Source organism: Neofelis nebulosa, chromosome 9 (assembly GCF_028018385.1).
Source record: "Neofelis nebulosa isolate mNeoNeb1 chromosome 9, mNeoNeb1.pri, whole genome shotgun sequence".
Classification (NCBI taxonomy): Eukaryota; Metazoa; Chordata; class Mammalia; order Carnivora; family Felidae; genus Neofelis; species Neofelis nebulosa.
Window position 1 is genome coordinate 52,796,068 of NC_080790.1, and position 20,017 is coordinate 52,816,084.

At 39.9% G+C, this 20,017-nt stretch overlaps 2 protein-coding genes across 5 annotated transcripts in view; one reads left to right on the plus strand and one right to left on the minus strand.

Annotated features, from left to right (window-relative positions):
• The first annotated feature begins 8,012 nt into the window (after positions 1-8,012).
• PAIP2B (poly(A) binding protein interacting protein 2B) overlaps positions 8,013-20,017 on the plus strand; it is a 33,990-nt gene continuing 21,985 nt past the window's right edge. The window contains exon 1 of one of the 3 annotated variants that reach the window (XM_058683774.1): positions 8,013-8,454. The gene's annotated coding sequence lies outside the window, so the exon portion shown is untranslated. Of the gene's footprint in view, positions 8,455-14,786; positions 14,900-20,017 lie in introns of those variants that run through there. The other 2 variants (XM_058683773.1, XM_058683775.1) reach the window with 2 other exon arrangements.
• NAGK (N-acetylglucosamine kinase) overlaps positions 13,676-20,017 on the minus strand; it is a 40,576-nt gene continuing 34,234 nt past the window's right edge. For both annotated transcript variants that reach the window (XM_058683766.1, XM_058683764.1), the window contains one exon: positions 13,676-13,905. In XM_058683766.1, coding sequence (XP_058539749.1) covers positions 13,691-13,905 — 215 coding nt within the window. In that variant the 3' untranslated portion in view covers positions 13,676-13,690. The remainder of the gene's footprint in view (positions 13,906-20,017) is intronic.

Here is a 20,017-nt window from a genome sequence, read left to right on the forward strand (position 1 = left end):
AATTTTGGTTCCCAAAGTGCAGTGGAACCCGTCTGATCATTGGAAACGTGGATGAGCTTTGCTTTCAGAACGCAAGCTACTAGAAAAATAATGGTTTGCAAAACAAATTGTGTAGTGGTGGTAGAGTTTCTGGGTTCTACAAACATCACAGCATGAATCTTTAAAGTCCTTCCATAAATATATATATTGGGGATAGATGCATATCGGGTAGAGAAATCAAGAATTCTGAAATTTGACCCTTAAAGAAGTGGCAGTTTCATTGAGGAATAAACCAGGCAGTCACAATGACATAATTAAAAGTGCTAGGCAAAAAATGATAAGGATCACATAACAGCACTCAGGAAGAAGAAAGAAATCATTGCTCCCAATGGTCTTAAGATAGATGAATTTGCAAATGAATATTTAGGTTATTGAAATCAGGAAACACCTGGGAAACTGCTGGAGAACTTCAGAAACTATTTTATCAATCAGCTCTAATCAGATTTAATGTGCAGAGTCTATGTTAAAGGCTTTTGGCCAAAGGTTTCTGGTCAACACTGAGAGTTGATAACATTTTCACCCACATAAGTCTTGATTTCTCATTAGTATAATCAATAATTTATTACACAGCTGTATATTAGTTTCTAATTGGTCTATTTATAAAAGCTAATGATTTCGTTTTTTAATTTTTTTTTAAGTTTATTTTGAAAGGAGCATGAGCAGGGGAGGGGCAGAGAGAGAGAGAGAGAGAGAGAGAGAGAATCCCAAGCAGGTTCCATGTTATCAGTGCAGAGCCCCTAAACATTTTTCTTAATAAAAATAAAAATAAAAAAAGCTAAAGGGCGCCTGGGTGGCTCAGTTGGTTAGGCATCCAACTCTTGATTTCGACTCAGGTTATGATCTCGGCAGGTTATGATCTCATGGTTCATGGGTTGGAGCCTCCCACTGGGCTCTGTGTTGACAGCATGGAGCCTGCTTGGGATTCTCTCTCTCATCTCTCTCTCTCTGCCTTTACCCCCCTCATTCTCTCTCTCCGTCAAAATCAATAAACTTCAAAAAAAAATTTTAAAGAAAGATATTTAAACAAACAGAAAATAAGAAAGAATTAGAAAGAATGGTATACCAAACAGCCATATACTCATTACTTGGATCCAAAACTGGGTAACATTTTGTCATATTGACTTTATCTTTGTGTATATACATGTGTATTACTAAACCATTTCAAAGTTTATGTCTGTTATGATAGTTCATCCTTACATATTTTATGTTGTAGCTGTAAAAAAATTAAGAATATTCTCCTTATTAACCATAATACTACCATTAGACCAACAAAATGAACAATAATTCCCTTGTGATAATATCCAGTACACATTTATATTTTCCTATCTGTTCCAAATATATTTTATAGCTGTTTTGGCTTGTTACTTAAAAGATCACTGAAATCACCATTACCATTAAATAACTACTGTTGGTATCACTTATATTTTTAATTGCCTAATATCCCTTCCTGTCATGTGTTAGGTTATAACCTAACACAGAGAAATTTTGGGTATCTCAGCCCTTTTTACAAGCCCTGGCTAGACCCTTTTCCCCTTTTTTGCCTTTGTTTTTCACTTTCTTTCAGCTGGCTCCCAACTTTTTAGTTTTACCTGCTTTTTGCTACCCTTTCAACCTGACACCACTGGCCTCGGAGTCTTGGCCTCAGTTGTCTCCTGGACAGTTTTTGGACCCTCCTCTGGATCTCTTTCCTTCAGTTGTTATACCCTATTTGACCAAACCGGTGCCAACATTGAGCAAGCTATGCCTTGGACATCTACTGGGGTCCTCATCTAGGGAAATGGGAGCTTTTTGCATTTAGCATTTAGGGATTCTAAAGACCTGGAAATTTATCTTGCCCTCTCTTTGCTGTGGCCGAACACACTTCCATGGCTTCATTTCTGCTCCTGTTTCTCCATCTGGCCTCTTCAGATTGATGCTTCATTGAACTACAGGTTTGGTGTCATTCTCCAGACCTCAACTAAAAGAAGAGTTTTTCTGCATTTCAGCTGTACATTCATAGAGTCTTCCTTTTTAGGGTAGGTGGAGAAGGGCCAGTTCAGGACGCCCAGGTGCCCAAGGAAGCTAGTGATTTGATGCTCCATTAAATCAATCCTTAAAGAGTATTTGTTTAGGGGTGCCTGGGTGGCTCAATCGGTTAAGCGTCTGACTCTTGACTTTAGCTCAGGTTGTGATCTCACAGTTCATGGGTTCGAGCCCCACCCTGGCTCTGTGCTGACAGCGTGCAGCCTGCTTGGGATTCTCTCTCTCTCTCTCTCTCTCTCTCTCTCTCTCTCTCTCTCTCTCCCTCTCTCTCTCTCTCTCTGCCCCTCCCATGATGGTGCACTCTCTTTCTCTCTCTCTCTCTCTCAAAATAAATAAACTTAAAGAATATTTGTTCAATGTTTCTTTAAAGGAAAAGTTACACACTATGTGGAGAGGCGTGGAGAAAGACAGTAGGTGATCACATACCACTTGCATACTTGACTCAGGAAAACAAAGACTTGCAGTTAACTAGACCCAACTCTTCTTTAAGTGTTGGAAAGAAGAAAGGAAGCAATGTTCCTGAGGTTGAAATGGAGGGAAGGGCACTGACCCCGAGGACCACTTCATTCTAGCTGTTCTTGGGAGCAAAATGCCCAGAGCCAGCTTCTTTTAGTCCCAGCTGCCCACACTGAGTTCCTTGGCTTCTCCAGACTGAGGGCCGACAACCAAAGCATCCCTTGAAGGACTCGTGCCTGCCACCCACCAGCATGGCTTGGGCCCCCTGGAGCTTCAGCTCCTCTGCCACTTCAATGCCAGATATTTCAGATGTATACCACCTACAGAGAGGCTGAGGAGCTGCCCTATTATCACCCCCCTCTCCCTAGTACAAGTCTTCAGATGAACATGTGCCCAGCCTGAGTTCTTGCCAAGCAGCTGCATTCCCATTCTAGCCTGAAGCTCTTCTCATTAACCACAACATCAGTTCCCCAGTGAGACCCCACTGACCTTTGTAAAGAACTCCTACCATGATTACCACAGCCTCAACATAGCTCATCACCGTATCTGGAGGCATTGGATAGTACAAATGCTCATTTACTCCTTTCATGTTCTGAAAGCACCACAATGGATTCATTGAGAAGGCAAGGTGATTTGTTAGGTCCATGGAAGTTGCTTTATAATACAGAGGCTGTAGTCTTTGTTTATCTCCACTCTAACTTTATCTGAGCCAGTCTGGAATCTTATAGTCTCTTATAACAAAGTTATACAGGCAACTCTATTCCAGAGGGACATCAGGTCTGGTACGTTAACCCTGTGCCCCTTTCTCATGGAAGGTGACCCCAGTGAAGGTCAAATACCATCCCAGGGAATGGGAATTCCAGCCTAAAATCAGCTTTCCGGCACTGTTGCTTAGGGACTCCACATCTGAGGGTGGGGCACCTATCCCATCACAGCCTGTAGCAGCTGCCACATGCAGGAAAGTTTTGTTCATACCAGGCAGGCTGCCTCTTTTAGTGTTTTGAGTTTTCAATCTCATACACTCCAGACAGCCAAAACTGCCAGGTAAACACTCTTTCCTAAAGTTCAAGGAGCATGTGCTCAGGCTTTTGCCTTGTCACCATGCTTTTTGATTAGGTTTAACTAGCCCTGAATATGGTCTACAAAGTACAGAATCAAAATTGACATCCTGCTCATTGCCACTACATGTGACTTCCACTCTGAAGTCAGGAGATGCCTGGGAATCCTGAGGATTTGATGCATCCTCCCAGTGCTTACTCGTGTGTTTCTGACCCAAGCTCTTACCTGTCGTTTTCCATATTAGCCCCTGTCTGTACCTTCATAGCCAATGTGTTCAGCAGTCAGGACCCACTTCTTAGGGCCCATTTGCTTGTCACCCTTACTCAAGGCTCACTCTAGTCTCTCCGTCACTCCTTGTTATTGGAAGACTTCCATTCCTTCACCCATGTTCACTCATTCCACATTGGCTCTACAACCTGGCCCCTACTATCCAGGGGCCATTGCCCCTAGGATGAACTTCCTGGTGTATGATCTCTGCTTTTGCCTCTGATTCTGGTCTCTGCTTTCTGGCTCCAGGCCACATAAACATGGGAAAGAGGTGCTCTGCCCACATACTATGCCTGGAACCCACCGAAGCCTAATCTGACTAATCTGGTTTTAGTCCTTATCTGGCCCCCCTTCTGACAGGAGAGGTTTAGACACCCAGAGTCCCAGACTTGCAGCTGGAGGACAAATACCAAAGCCATGTCCAAGGACGGGTGCCAACACTGAGGAACTCAGCCAATCCAGTCATCATGCAAGGAGCCAGAGACAAGTAATAAGATCCTGAGACAAGGTCAGGGAGCTGGGGAACATGAGAGTAAAGACCAGCAGGGAGAATGCTACAAATAGAAACTCCATCAACAGGGTCCCACATTCACACCTTAGGGTTTTCTAATTACATGTCTTTAAAGATATGCCTGCACATGTTTTACAGAATCATTTGGTTTTATCTGGCTTATTATTTTTTTACTAATTTTCTTAATGTTTATTTACTTTTGAGAGAGGGAGAGATAGAGTGTGAGCAGGGGAAGAGCAGAGAGAGAGGGAGACACAGAGTCTGAAGCAGACTCCAGGCTCTGAACTGTCAGCACAGAGCCTGGTGCAGGGCTCAAACTCAGGAATGGCGAGATCATGACCTGAGCTGAAGTTGGATGCTTAACTGACTAAGCCACCCAGGTGCCCCTATCTGGCTTACAAAAAAACAAAAACAAAAAAAAAAACAAGCTCTTAATAAAAATCACCAGTCTCCTCCTTGGCCCTTGCAGCAACATTTTCCAACATTTTTACTGATTTTGTATGTATGTGTGTATGTACTTATTTCTTTTATATTATTCTCATATGTTAAAAATTTGGTTATATGTTTATTCTTAGAATTTTTTAAGTTTTAGACTATTTTGTCTATCACTTTTCTGCTTTGAAATATGGGGAATTAGTTTGATTATGCTACTGCCTACAGTATTAAAAAATGTACAAAGGACTTGTGTAGACATTTCTTCATAGAGTCTGAAAAGATGCTCAACATCACCAGTAATTAAGACAATGCAAACTAGGGGCGCCTGGGTGGCGCAGTCAGTTAAGCGTCCGACTTCAGCCAGGTCACGATCTCGCGGTCCGTGAGTTCGAGCCCTGCGTCGGGCTCTGGGCTGATGGCTCGGAGCCTGGAGCCTGCTTCCGATTCTGTGTCTCCCTCTCTCTGCCCCTCCCCCGTTCATGCTCTGTCTGTCTCTCTCTGTCCCAAAAATAAAAAAAATAAAAAGACAATGCAAACCAAAACCACAACAAGATACCACTTCACACTCATTAGAATAGATATTACATATATATCTATATTATATCTATACTATAGATATTATATTATAGAATCTATTATAGAATAGATATTACATATATATCTATATTACATATATCTATATTGCATATATATCTATATCCATATGTAATATAGATATATATGTAATATCTATTCTAATGAGTGTGTGTATATATATATATATATGACTTAAGAAAATAACAAGTGTTGGTGAGGATGTGGAGAAATTGGAATCCTTGTGTACTGTTGGTAAAATAGTACAGCTGCTGTGGAAAACATGGAAGTTCCTCAAAAAATTAAATGTAGAACTACAATATGATCCAACAGTTTTGCTTCTAGCTATATACCCAAAAGAATCGAAAGCAGGGACTAGAACTGATACTTGTACACCAATGTTCATAGCAGCATTATTCACAAAAGTCAAATTTCATTGAGGGATTAACAGATAAACAAAAGATTTAATGTATATGCAACAAAATACTAGTCAGCTTTAAAAGCGAGTGAAATTCTGCTATATGCTACAACATGGATGAACCTAAAGACATCATGGCTAATGAAATAAGCCAGACCTAAAAGCACAAATATTATGATTCTGCTTATGGGAGGTACTTATAATAGTCAAATTCACAGACACACAAAGTAGAATGGTGATTTCCAGAGAACAGAAGAGGGGGCATAGGGAGTTATTATTTACTGGGTACAGAATTTCAGTTTGGGATGACGAAAACATTCTGGAGATGGATAGTGGTGATGTCTGCACAACAATGACTGTGCTTATGAATTGTAATGAACTGTATACTTAAAAGTGGTGAAAATGGTAAATTTCATGTTATGTGTTTTTTACCACGATAAAAGTAAAAGAGATACCCTTCAAGGATGAAGATTTATCACCATGACAGAAATGGAATGTGCAGGAAGGACTGGTGGACTCCTTTTGTTTTCCTCTCTCCAACTGACACCATCCCCTATAACTTTATGATTGATTATTGCCTACTCTCTCTCACTTTGGGTGCCTATTTATTCTGCATGCCATTATCAGATATCCACCTGGCTACCTCCCTCCTTCATTGTCCTTTGACCTCCATAATTTCTGATAGGAAGTCTGCTGTAATTCTTATCCTCCCCACCTCTGTATGCAAAGTACCTTTTTTCTCTGTCTACTTTTAAGATTTTCTCTTTATCGTTGGTGATACCCAGTCATAAAGTTATGAGCAGTGTCAGTGGTAGGGAGGGAAACAACAGGAGTCTACCAACACTTCCTCAGATCCCATTGCTATCCTGTAGTATATCTTCATCCTTGAAGAGTATTTCTGATTATGCAAGAACACCATATGGACTTGAGGACCCTGTTTTTCAAAGCTTTGAGATTATGTAGGTACCACTCTCACCAAACACCTGAGGGTCACCTTAGGAAAAGAAGCAGTGGAGGGTGGGGAAGTTATTTTGGAGTCAGATTTTTTTCCTAAAGAAGGTAAGTATTTCTTGTAGGATCCACTTACATTATTTAACCAAATCAAATTTAAACCAGAGCTGATGATCCTAAAATTATCTGTACCTACAAACACAAGTTGGAAATACATGAAGCAGTATGATAGTGTTGTGCAATGTAGTGGCCCTGCTTACCAGCCTCCATTCCACTCCTCACATTATTCACATCCCTGTGCAATGCTATTTCCTCAAACAGCTCTTAAACTGACCATTCTACCTAAAATAGCCATTTCTTCAACCATTCTTTAACCTTTGCTTTATTTTTCTTTGTAGCACTTAATCACAACATGGCATTCTATTATTTATTGGTTACTTGTTTATTGTCAATCTCCTCCACTAGAGAATAAGCACCATGGTTCATTTTCATTGTCCTATTCATATCATATACCACAGCCTAGATCAGAGCCTGGAACATTATAGCATATGCTCAATAATATTTTTTGAATGAATTTATTTATGTATTAACTTTATTACATTATTTATATTAAATGTATGTTTAACACATTTAACTATTGTTATTTAATCTTACTTAAGTTTCCTTTTCATTTTTATCATCTATTACTCATTGTGTAATCACTTACTAAGCCTCTACTTTGTGTTACGTATATAGTTAGCATGAGAGGTGGGAAGAGACAAAGATGTATAAAGAAATCCCCGCTTCCCGAAGGATAAAATTCAAAGTCCTTAGCAAGCAAAAATGGGACGCCCTAATTTAAGTGGGAAAAACGGTTTTATTTTTTTAAAAGCACTCCAGAAGTTAGGTTTGTTTCTAGAAATGCGAGAGAGTCTCTTTGCCCCTTCCAGCCCTTTCAAAGAGTCCAACTCCCCAACTTCCCGACGGCGAATCGCGGCGCCAGCTTCTAACCCAACCTAGCTCAAAGCTCCTCCCTTGGTAATGAACAGTTGGGGAAATCCCACTGAGGCCCGCCCCTTGCCCCTCCTTGCTAGATTGAATGGCTCAACACGGTGGGAGGGGCCGCTGGTTCAGCCAATAGAAGGAAGCGCGAACAAGAGCCTGTGTAAACAAACCCAGCTGTGCTGAGCCTTGGGCTCCTCCCCCACGTGGGGGCCGGACGCACCCTTGGCCCAATGCCTATCCAGGACTAACGTAGCATCCTTTCAGCCAATCAGAGCCGGTGTCTCCCGAAAGGAGGCGCTCCACCCTGAGAGAAAGAACGAAGGGAGCAAAAAGACAGATGTTCATACCAATCGGAAGCTGGAACTTCTGAGAGAGTGGGCGGGAACTGCTTCACATTTAGACCAATAAGCACCACACATGCCCTTCTAGGTGAATGAGCGGCATCATCTTCAGTCCAATAGGCGAATGGGGCGGTGCCCAGCAACCAATGGCTTGGGTTCGGGGGCGGAGTAAATAGCCAGTGTGCTGTAAGAGATAACCTGGCGAGTGGCAGCGGCGCTTTTCCCGTGCTGTGGCTCACTCACGCTTTGGTACTGGAGGCCAAGACTGTTTTGGCGACGGCGACCTCTGCGGTGACGGCTGAGGCTCTCGGAGGAGTGACGGAGTACGGTCTGGAGGAAGGGCTTCTGGTCAGCCCAGGTGGGCTCGGGCACCCGGGCTGCCGGGGAGGGGACCCGCGGTAAGCGCCGTTCTCCTGGCTCTGGGGGCGCCCTGCGCCTCCCTTTCCGCAGCCGTCCGGGCTGCGAGGGGCGACACGCGCCCGTCCGAGCTCCTGTGGGGAGGGTAAGACGGCCGGTCCCACGTCGCGGCCATACGCAAGGAAGGGGCGTCCGCGGGGGTTACCCCCTGCCCTTTGCGGTCGTTAGAGTGTCCTTAGTCCCTTTCTCCCCGCACAGGCACGCTATTCCTCCCCCGCCCCTCAACTTCCCTGAGCCTCCTCAGCCTCCTTCGGACTGAAGCGAGTCCCCTCACTACCCCAGCGCAACACCGCGAGGGAAAGTGACCAGTGCTGCATCCCCTGGTCCCCTGCCCAGGCGGGTACGGGGAGGAGTTGCACATTTTCACCCCTCCCCCATTCGCGGGCCTGGGTGCGTTATCTGTGTTTCTTCCACTCCCTCCACCTCCCGCTTTACCCCAGCTTTCGTTCTTAATACCTTATTTGAGTTAGGAACCTTGGCCACTTGTCTCTTGTCTTCCGTTCTGCGAGTGAGCCTTTCTTTACCCCTTCCACCACCTGAATTTCATCTACATCTCTCATGGAAACTAACATTTTCCACTTGCTCCTTCCAAGCAGCTGGAAGGTGAATGCAAGAGACGCAGGATACATAGTACAGGGAGCTTTGCAAGATTGGGAATTTTAATCAGTTTTGTTAACGGTAAACTGTTCTTGCCTTCCTTAAAATGGCATTCGATCATAATATCCTCTCTGGAATCTTTGTCCCAGGACAGTCCTGATGATAGTTTCTGGAAATGCAGGCGAGAAGGGTTTACTGGCCACAAGAAATTGAAAATGTCTTATTATTTTAAGTAGGCAGTTTGCATTATACTTTGGCTTAACTGGAGGGGCAGAGAGTTTGCAGTGTAAGAGCCTGATCATCCTCATTTATCATAAAATATACAACATGTTTTAGCTGTGTGGCTCAATGGGATTGATCACAACCAGACTATGGATAATATGGCATTGAATCTGTTTAAAAACAATATTCTCTATTCCCCAGTCACAGAGGATTTGTATATACATTCATAGTATATCAGTTTGTGTTTTAATGATATTGGTTCTAGCCATATGTTTCTAGATAATAGCGCAAACTGTGTTGTGCCTAAATAAAATTATGCCAAGAAATTTATGGGGGAAAAGTAACTTGTCACTTTAGAGTTTTGAAAATATCAATTTACATATTGGACAGTAAGAGTTTTGTTTTGAGGAGATTGAAGTATTGGAATAAGCGTGATGAGCCCCTTAGGCTATGTGTGTATGAGAGAGAGTCTTCACATAAATTGGAATTGTTTTTCTTAGTTCACAGAGGTGAAATGTAAGCAGTTAGTTTAATATGTAAATTGTTTTTTGCAAGTTTTTGAAAAATTGCATATATATATATATCACATATATATATATTACAAATAAGGAAAACTATATATATATATATATATATATCTCCTTGTATTTTACTGTGGTAAGACTGTACCTTGTATACAGAGTGATTTAAAGGGAATCTTCACTCTGAGGAGGCAGCATTGTGTTGTCTAATAGACCATATGTTTGAGCCCTGTTAATAAATCACATGAAAGGGGGAAGATTTTAAAGCTTTTCTAACAAATGCCCAGGTATTGAGAACAATAAAAAGTATTAATTACAGAATTATTAGCAGCATTCATCAAAGTAAAGTCCTGGAAAAACTGCAGATCAATGGGTTGGTTACTATTATGCATTGGTATAGGCTGCGACTGAAAACCGAAGTTATATTTTGCAGTCTTTTCAGGTGTATTTGTGCTTAGTAAATACTCGTTTGCAACTTTAAAGGCTTATAACTATGCTTTCTTCCTAGAGATTTTGTCTTTAAAGAGCTTACAGTTTAATGGAAGAGACACCTGTAAACCAAGAATTAAATGCAGAGGGAGAGGTTCTGCAGTGCAGGGTATATGTAGGACACAGAGGAGCACTGTGATCCGGTGTTCTGGCCTCATTGCCTGCTCTAGACTTTCTGATGTGCCTTTCCTAAACCAACCTGTTTATCTTACACACTTGGGTCTCTGTCTGTAGGTGCTGTTCTCGCTCCTTGAAAGCCTCTTCCACACCTCATATGCCTAGTGAGGTTCTATTGCAAAATCTCTTGAAGCCTGACACTGGCCTGCACTCCATCCAAATAATTGTTTGCTGTATCTTTCGGTTACTTTATTATAAATAAATACCTTTGATTTTCACTATTTGCAGTAATGTTGGTGTATAAAGCCACCTAGAACGCTAAATTGGCAAATACTGAACCACTGCTCCTAGGGAAAATATGTACATATACATCTTACATGGATTATAATCTTAGATCCTAAATACAGTTAAATTATATTTTCTGTATTTTACAAGAGAGGAAATGAGGTTCAGAAGTATTAAGTGACTTGCCTGAGGCCACCCTCTAACAGGTGCCAGAGTTAGAATTCAAACCCTGTCTGGTTGGACTCGGAGCCAGAACCTCTTGCAGTACACTGCACTGCCCCCTACCATCTGTGTCCTTTAGTCATCTCTGCGACACATGGAAATACAAATGCAGAGCACTCCCTAGTTCCACCTTAGTGTGTTTGAGGGCTGACTCAAAACTTTTGCACTTTGTGCATGTCTGTGGATGGCCAGGAAAGCACTGTGAGTATTGATTTCGTGGTTACAAAGAAATTTTAGCAAGTGGGATAATTCAAAAATACAGGATCCATAAAAAATGAGGATCAACTCCACTTGTAAATGACCTCTGGAGTCTGTTTCTTTTTTTTTTTTAATTTAACTTTTTATTTTTTAAAATTTACATCCAAATTAGTTAGCATATAGTGCAACAATGATTTCAGGAGTAGATTCCTTAATGCCCCTTACCCATTTAGCCCATCCCCCCCACAACCCCTCCAGTAACCCTCAATTTGTTCTCCGTATTTATGAGTCTCTTCTGTTTTGCACCCCCTCCCTGTTTTTCTATTATTTTTGTTTCCCTTCCCTTATGTTCCTCTGTTTTCTCTCTTAAAGTCCTCATATGAGTGAAGTCATATGATTTTTGTCTTTCTCTAATTTCACTTAGCATAATACCCTCCAGTTCCATCCACATAGTTGCAAATGGCAAGATTTCCTTCTTTTTGATTGCCGAGTAATACTCCATTGTATATATATACCACATCTTTATCCATTCATCCATCAATGGACATTTGGGCTCTTTCCATACTTTGGCTATTGTTGATAGTGCTGCTATAAACATGGCAGTGCATGTGTCTCTTCGAAACAGCACACCTGTATCCCTTGGATAAATACCTAGTAGTGCAATTGCTGGGTCGTAGGGTAGTTCTATTTTTAGTTTTTTGAGGAACCTCCATACTGTTTTCCAGAGTGGCTGTACCAGCTTGCATTCCCATGGAGTCTGTTTCTTGATAACCCTTCTTGCAGTCCACTGTAGAATGTTCCTTTTCTCTGATAATTTGTTCACTTATTCATTTATTCAACAAATATTTATTAAGCACTTACTATAAGCTAGGCTTTTTTTATACTTTGGTGAACAAAGAGATTAAGCTCTTGCCCTTACTGATATTATATTTGAGTAAAAGAGATAGACACCTAACAGCTCAGGGAAGAGGTCCAGGTTGGAATGACAAATTAACTTGACCACCTCACATCCCCCAGCATATTGACTTACAGAACATTTCTGTTCTACTCTGTGCATAAGCTCTTCCTTTTAGGTCTCTCTCTGTAGGGGCACCTGGGTGGCTCAGTCAGTTAAGCATCCAGTTTCAGCTCAGGTCATAATCTCACAGTTCGTGAGTTTGAGCCCCGCATTGGGCTCTGTGCTGACAGCTCAGAGCCTGGAGCCTGCTTCAGATTCTGTGTCTCCCTCTCTTTCCGCCTCTCTGCCACTCACAGTCTGTCTCTGTCTCTGTCTCTCTCTCAAAAATAAATAAACATTAAAAAAAAAAAACAAACCTTAAGTCTCCCTCCGTTATCCTGTGTCAACTTGTACTTGTCATTAGTTGATTTGGAGGCCATTTACCCGTGTAACTGGCAGGATTTTCTAGAAGGTTCAGGCTGATTTGGTCTTTGATTTCTGGCTCTGCCAACTACCAACTGAGTGACTTTGGTCAAGTTGTAGAACTCTTAAGCCTGTTTCCTAATTTCAGAAGTGGTGATATGATGTGTTAGGCCCTTGTCAGTTAAAAGGAAGAAGCACATACATAGAATCCTAAGCAGGCTCCGCGTTGTCAGCGGAAGGCCTGATGTGAGGCTTGAACTCATGAACTGTGAGATCTTTACCTGAGCTGGTCAAGAGTTGAACGCTTAACCAGCTGAGCCACCCAGGTGCCCCCACATGTTACCTTTGATGATATGAGGGTTTACTGTAAATTTAAATGGGAAGTCATCTCAGCAGCCATATTGTCCCTTGGCCCTACTGCTTTCGAAGCTTTAAAAAATAATAACTGAGCAGTATTTAGAATAGGATTTGAGCTCTGGAGACCTTCCTTCTTTTACTTTGCTCACCCAACATTTGTATTTTCCAAGAGAGAAACTGATTGTATTGGTTTGTCACTTAAAATAGAGGACCCCTATTGGGTAGAATTTTTTTTTAATTTTTTTAATGTTTATTTATTTTTGAGACAGAGAGAGATAGAGCATGAGCATAGGAGGGGCAGGGAAAGAGGGAGACACAGAATCTGAAGCAGGCTCCAGGCTCTGATCTGTCAGCACAGAGCCTGACTCAGGGCTCGAACTCACAAACCGTGAGATCATGACCTGAGCCAAAGTCGGACGCTTAACCGACTGAGCCACTCAGGCACCCCTGGGCAGAATTTTGAGCCAAGCCATGTCCTAGGTGATCTCTCTCTCAGGTTCAACCTGTAGATTGTCCTTAGTTAGGGCTCTGAGTGCTAGTCCAGTTGCTTGTGGCCCAAGAAGTAGGGTGGTTTCATGTATTATCTGTTGCACAGACCTCAGCATATATAAAAAGAACCCCTTGGAGACAGTTTCTTCAGAAGACAGTTGAGAATATAGCAGTCCTTAGAGCTTTGTAGACATCTGTCTAATTCAAATACCTATCTAACGTGATCATTGATAATGTCTAATAAAGAACCTAACAAAGTAAACACATGTCGAATATTTCATAAATCTTCCTTTTGGTATTGCATTTAATATTATTATAGTGTGGTTATTTGTTCATATGGCTGTCTTCCTTACTAGGCTGTCAACTTCTTGAACATGGGGTCCACATCTTTATCTTACATAGTAATAGGTGCACAAATATTTGACGTGAGAATTCCCCACTTTTCCTGAAAGGATGGGAGGATATGAAGGCTTCCCAAAGAAGGTATTGTTTAAACTGATTCTTAAAGTGTGAGTAGGAATGTTTTCCAGATGAATAAAACTGTATGACCAGCAGGGACCAGCAGGTGCAAAGGCCTAGAGATATAAACAAACAAAGATCACCTAAGGAAAAAACTGAATGGGCTTGGCTAGAAGACATGTCACAACTGAGTTTACTATGACTACTGTTGCTCAGTAATGGATGCAAGTTTTAGGGAGAGAGCATAATATTCTCAGGATGTTGGCAGGGTATCACTAACAGCTTAGAAATATAAGAATTGAATTCTGGGAAACTGTTATACCATAGTGACTTTATTTACTTCCATCATGAAGTTCATATGTGCCCCATACTGTTCAAAGTGCTGAAAATATAAACAAACTGATTCTCAAGAAGCTCACCATCTATCAAGAAGACAGATGGGTGAACTGATTTATCACATGTTAAGTGAGATAATAGAGATATAAATAAAAGCTGTCTAAACCAGCAGAAAGGAGTAGTTAGTAATATAGAGAGCACTGGGGAAGATTTCTCAAATGAGATAATATTTGAGCAAGGCTTTGGTGGGTGAAGAGGAAGGAGTTCACTAGACTGAACATAGAAACTTTTTAAAGAATTAATATTTTTGTGGTAGAAAAGATTTAAGAGCTATCCATGTTTGTCATATCTGTTGTGGGTGTACAGTTAATAACTATATTCAAACGGTTTCTCTAAACACAAGATGTGAATAGTTATGCCATAGTAGAAGAATTTTTTGTTAAACTGGATTAAACAAAGGTTTCTGTGATGCAGGACTTCTCTAGAGCCTTTATTACATTAATGTCCTCTGTAAATTATGGATCTCCAAAAGGGGTATATTGTATTTAACCATGGCCTTTCCTTTCCACCCACTCTGCAGCATATCTAATCATCTTTTGGAACAGAATTATATGAGACATATTTTGAGGAATGATGAATTAAAATGTACTTTAACAAACCAAGATTTATCAATCGTCTCCATGTGCATTGCAAAACAATCTGTATAATTTTATAGGAAAGAAGGAGAGATATTGAGGAGAAAGAATACATCCTAGTCAGCTTATTGTCATCTTGGTCAGTAAGTCCCAAACTTAAAAAAAATGTTTTATATTCACATGTTTTATACCTCATGTTTCCATGAGGTATTTGGAGACCAGACTAGAGCAGGGCAAAGACAAAGGGTGTCTTGAAAGTAAGAATCTTCCAATGTGAGAGGATGTTACTTTTATCAGGCATTCATTTTGGGCCATATTAGATGTATATTTTGCCAGTTAGGTAATTTATTTATATGCATACTAACTCTGGAGTTTTGGGAGTTGTATGCTAATGTTCTCCCTTCAATAAGATCTGATTATATGAGCTTTAGGGGCTGAGGCCTTATACTGTGTAATTTTAATTCATCTGTCAAATTCTGATTATGTAAATAACTCCAAGTTATTGTTAAAATTAAGGAAGTAGCAATAATGTTTCTGATAGTGTACTGAATTTGCAGTCAGAAGATCTGGGTTTGAAATTTGTCTCTGCCAGGTTTCTATTTGAATGACCTTGAGCACAACTGCCTAACCATCTGTTGCCTCCTTTTCTGTTTTGATAGAATGAAAATACATAGGATTAGTGTAAGAATTAAATGATGCACATAAGCGTACTTTAGAAACTCTGAAGCACTGTACAAATATAAGACAGACTAACAGAAAGTATCCAGCTTAATTTGAATTAACATTTTTTTAGTTTTTAATTTTATATTACAGAAATAGTACATTAATTCTGAAAAATTAGAAAGCATTGATGGGCAAAAATGGAGAAGGGGGAAGCTATAGAGCACTCATACTAAGATCCACCATACTGGGGCACCTGGGTGGCTCAGTCAGTTAAGCGTCTGACTTTGGCTCAGGACATGATCTTGAGGTCTGTGAGTTCGAGCCCCGTGTTGGGCTCTGTGCTGACAGCTCAGAGCTTGGAGCCTGTTTCGGATTCTGTGTCTCCCTCTCTCTCTGACCCTCGCCCGTTCATGCTCTGTCTCTCTCTGTCTCAAAAATAAATAAACGTTAAAAGAAATTTTAAGAACATCCACCATACTAAGGCAATGGTTCACATTTTGATGGGTATATTTTATACTTTTTGTGCACATTCATCATTTTTTTATAGAAATACGTGTTTTAGTCATTTTATTTTTATGAGATGAATCCCTAAGAGTACAATTGCTTGATTCACAGAATTGTTACATCTTTTGCTACATAATGCTATATATAATGAGAACTAGAAAAGGGGCTAGCTTCTCAGTCTGGTAAATGTGTGACTTTGTGATCATCTAATATCTTGAACCATTTCATAAACTTCCTCAAAGGTACATTCAGAAATGAATTTGGGGTGTGTGGGTGTGTGTGTGTGTGTGTGTGTGTGTGTGGTAATGCTTGGCATTATTGTTTGTAATAGCATAATAGAAATGACTCCAGTGTTTGTCAGTAGGGAACTAGTTAAGTAACTCTGGTACATGCAAACCCTGAAATATTATACAGTCGTAGAAAAGTATGGGGAAGACTATGTACTGATGGAAAAGAGCTCTAAGATATATTGTGATTTTTAAAAAAGGGGCACAGCATGCAACCATGTATTTAGAATGCTGTTTTTTGTGCTGAGAGAGAAAGGTAGAGTAAGAATATGCATTCATATTTGCTTATAATTGCAAAAAGAAATCTGAAGCGATATATAAGATACCAATGGAAGAAATACAAATGGAAATGGGATTTTGGCATATGCCTTTATGTATATTTAAAACATTTTTTTGAGGGGCGCCTGGGTGGCTCAGTCGGTTAAGCGTCCGACTTCGGCTCAGGTCATGATCTCACGGTCCGTGAGTTCGAGCCCCGCGTCGGGCTCTGTGCTGACAGCTCAGAGCCTGGAGCCTGCTTCAGATTCTGTGCCTCCCTCTCTCTCTGACCCTCCCCCATTCATGCTCTGTCTCTCTCTGTCTCAAAAATAAATAAACGTTAAAAAAAAATTTTTTTTAAATAAAAAAAACAAAAAAACATTTTTTTGAATCGTGTTTGTGTTACCTTTTCAAAAAAATGAGTAGAGGGACACTTGGGTGGCTCAGTCAGTTAAGCATCCAACTTCAGCTCAGGTCATGATCTCATGGTTCATGGGTTCAAGCCCCGCATCAGGCCCTGTGCTGACAGCTCAGACCCTGGAGCTTGCTTCGGATTCTGTGTCTCCTTCTCTCTGCCCTTCCCCACTCATGCTCTGTCTCTCAAAAATAAACATTAAAAAAATTGAGTAGAATGAGTGAATGAAATGGAGTTATGAGAAAGAAGAGTCTGAGGATATCAGGTGAATACATAGCAATAGTAGCAAAGATTGCAAGAGTGGCCCCAAGAACGGTTTGGCAGGGTTGTTTTTTCTCCTTTTACTCAATTTTGTATATTTAAAAAATACGTGGAGCACAATAAAACAACTGAAATCAACGTTTCCAGGTGGTCACCCCATGGCTTAAGTAGCTGCTTTCTTTTTCATGTTCACTTGTAGTGTTTTTTAGTGCATACATATGATTTTCAATTGTAATCATACTTTTCTTATTTTTTAGCTTACCTAATTATGTTTTTTCTGTGTTGCTACTAGAGAACCTTCAAAAATAATGAAGGTAGGGGCAGCTTTGTCCAGTGCACATCCCAGAAGTGGGCTGCTAAACCTCACGGGGCAGGAATTCAAGCCCCATAGTCTACGTGTGACACACATACATGAGGAAAAATAAGAAAGAGATTTAAATATTTATAAACAAAAACATTCCTCCCTAATATAAAAGAAGCTGCACTCTTTTTTATAATAATTAGGAAACAAAATATGAAGAAAAATGGTCTGTAATTTTGCTACCCAAATGTTTTTATGCATTGCATAGAAACATTTTTTACGGTAGAATCATTGTGTGTGTGTGTGTGTGTGTGTGTGTGTGTGTGTGTGTGTGTGTGTATGTATTTCTGACAACTATAGGGATGCTCATGTAGTTTTTTTCCTTTGCTTGTTAATATGAAAAAATACATTTTTATATTTCTTAATTTTAGACTATCCTTGCATTTCTGGACTGAACCCTATTTGATCAGGGTTTGGTTTTGCTTTGTTTTGTTTTTTAATTACTTGCTTGATTTTATTTACTCACGTTTTATTTAAAAGTGTATGGTTATAGCATGGAAATCGATCTGTGGTTTTTCTTTTGTGCTATTTTTGTTCTGTTTAATATGTTGAGCTACCTGTAAACTAATCATTAGAATGCTTTCTTCATTTGTGCTCTGAAACAGTTCCATGGAAATTATCTGCTTTTTGAAAGTAGATGCTTTGTGAACTACAGACTGGTCTTGCCCCCTTCTTTAAAATGCAATATTAGGGGAAGTGAAGTTTTAACATAGTGATTTTAGTATAAACAGGAACAGAACAGTATGTAATTGCTTTTGTTTGATAGTGGTGTTCTTGGTGTCTTTTTATTACCACAGCTAATACTGAAATATTACACTCACCATCTGAGGGTTTACAGGGACCTTTGTTTTAGTATCGAGCAGATGTGACTGTTTAGTTCTGCAGCCTTGCAGATATACAAAATGTGCCTCCCAGGGCTCTGCTTTATGCTCACTGAAAGCAATAAGTAATGCAGTGAAACTTTGCCTCGCTAGAATCTTTTAATGAATGGGGAGTTCAGGTTTAATTGTGTTAACTTGGAAGTATAAAGATGAAAAATCCTAAACTTTAATTCCCTGTTGAATACAGTTCTAAGATGTAGCAAATAATTCCACTTCTCTTCTCTAGTAAGCTTGATATATTCAGACCTAGATGATGTTTTATTACATAATTCTTGAAGTGTCTGAGGCTTACATTATGAAAATTCTTTTTTGTAACTTTAGATATAAGAAGATGTAAAAGTGGCTTTGTGTGAAATCAAGCTGGATGGTAACTGATGCTTATTAAGTATACATTTTCAACTAAATCTCAGATTGCAGTGTGCTTTTTTATTTAGCTCCCAAAAATAAAATACATTGGGTTGAGGGTAGGAGTTTCGAGGAGATTATGTCTTTTAATTGGATGTCTTCATTTCATATCAAGATAGAATATATAGTACCCCTGGCTTTGGACCAACAGAGGAATCACATTTTTTTTTTTTTTTTACTTGCTGTACCGGCAGTGGTTCTCACAACTTGAGCCTGCTTCAGAATTACCTGGAGGGCTTATTTCAACACAGATCACTGGGTCCCATCCAGGGTTTCTGATTCAGCAGGTCTGAGGTGGGGCCTGAGAATTTGCATTTCTAGCAAGTTCCCAAGTATTACTGATGCTGTTGGGCCTGGGACTAAATTTTGGGAACCACTGCTGTATGCTAACTAAATACTAGAATTCTAGCTCTAGAAGAAAGCTGAATTTGGTTTGGGAGTATAAGAAGTACATAGGTTATGGAGCAAATCCTGAAAGATTCACCCCTCTTGCTGCCAGCATAGTGTTGAATTCAGGTAATTGGCCATACACAGGGACATAAAATAATTCTTGTTTCATGATTGAAGCCCTAGACAAATATCAAATGAGAGATGTTTCATTTGCAAAGCTTAGAGAATAAGGGATTCTGGTCAAATAGGATTTAGTGATTAACCCCATGAGAATAGGAATTATTTATGTGTCATTTTTGTGTCCCTCATCATTTACTATTTAGCCTTACTTACTTGTTAATTTTTTTTAACTGGGACAGAACTTTGATTGCTTATTGAAAGTTTTGTGTGTTTTTAAAGATGTTAGCTATGTTTATTCTTACTATTACTATACTATTACTATATTACTATTTTTTAAAGATAGTAACAAGAGAATAAGAGAAATTTTTTCCCCAAAAAAGAAATTATTGGAATGAGTTGTTATCTTATTGGAATGTTGGAGAATATAGCCTGCTGCACAAAACATCAAGCATGCTGTGGATTTTTAGTTGTTTTCGTTATTTGTCATTATGTTGTTTGATGTAATATTACTAATTTTTGTAATCCCCCTAAGGAAAAATGAAAGTCAAAATCATAGACCTGGAGCGACAGCTGGACAGAGAAGACAGCTATGAAGGAATAGGTAGATACACACACACACACATACACATATACACATACATGTATAAATACATATTCATACACACATATATTTTTTAAATTATTTTTTTTCAGCAAAGACAAATGTACCTGT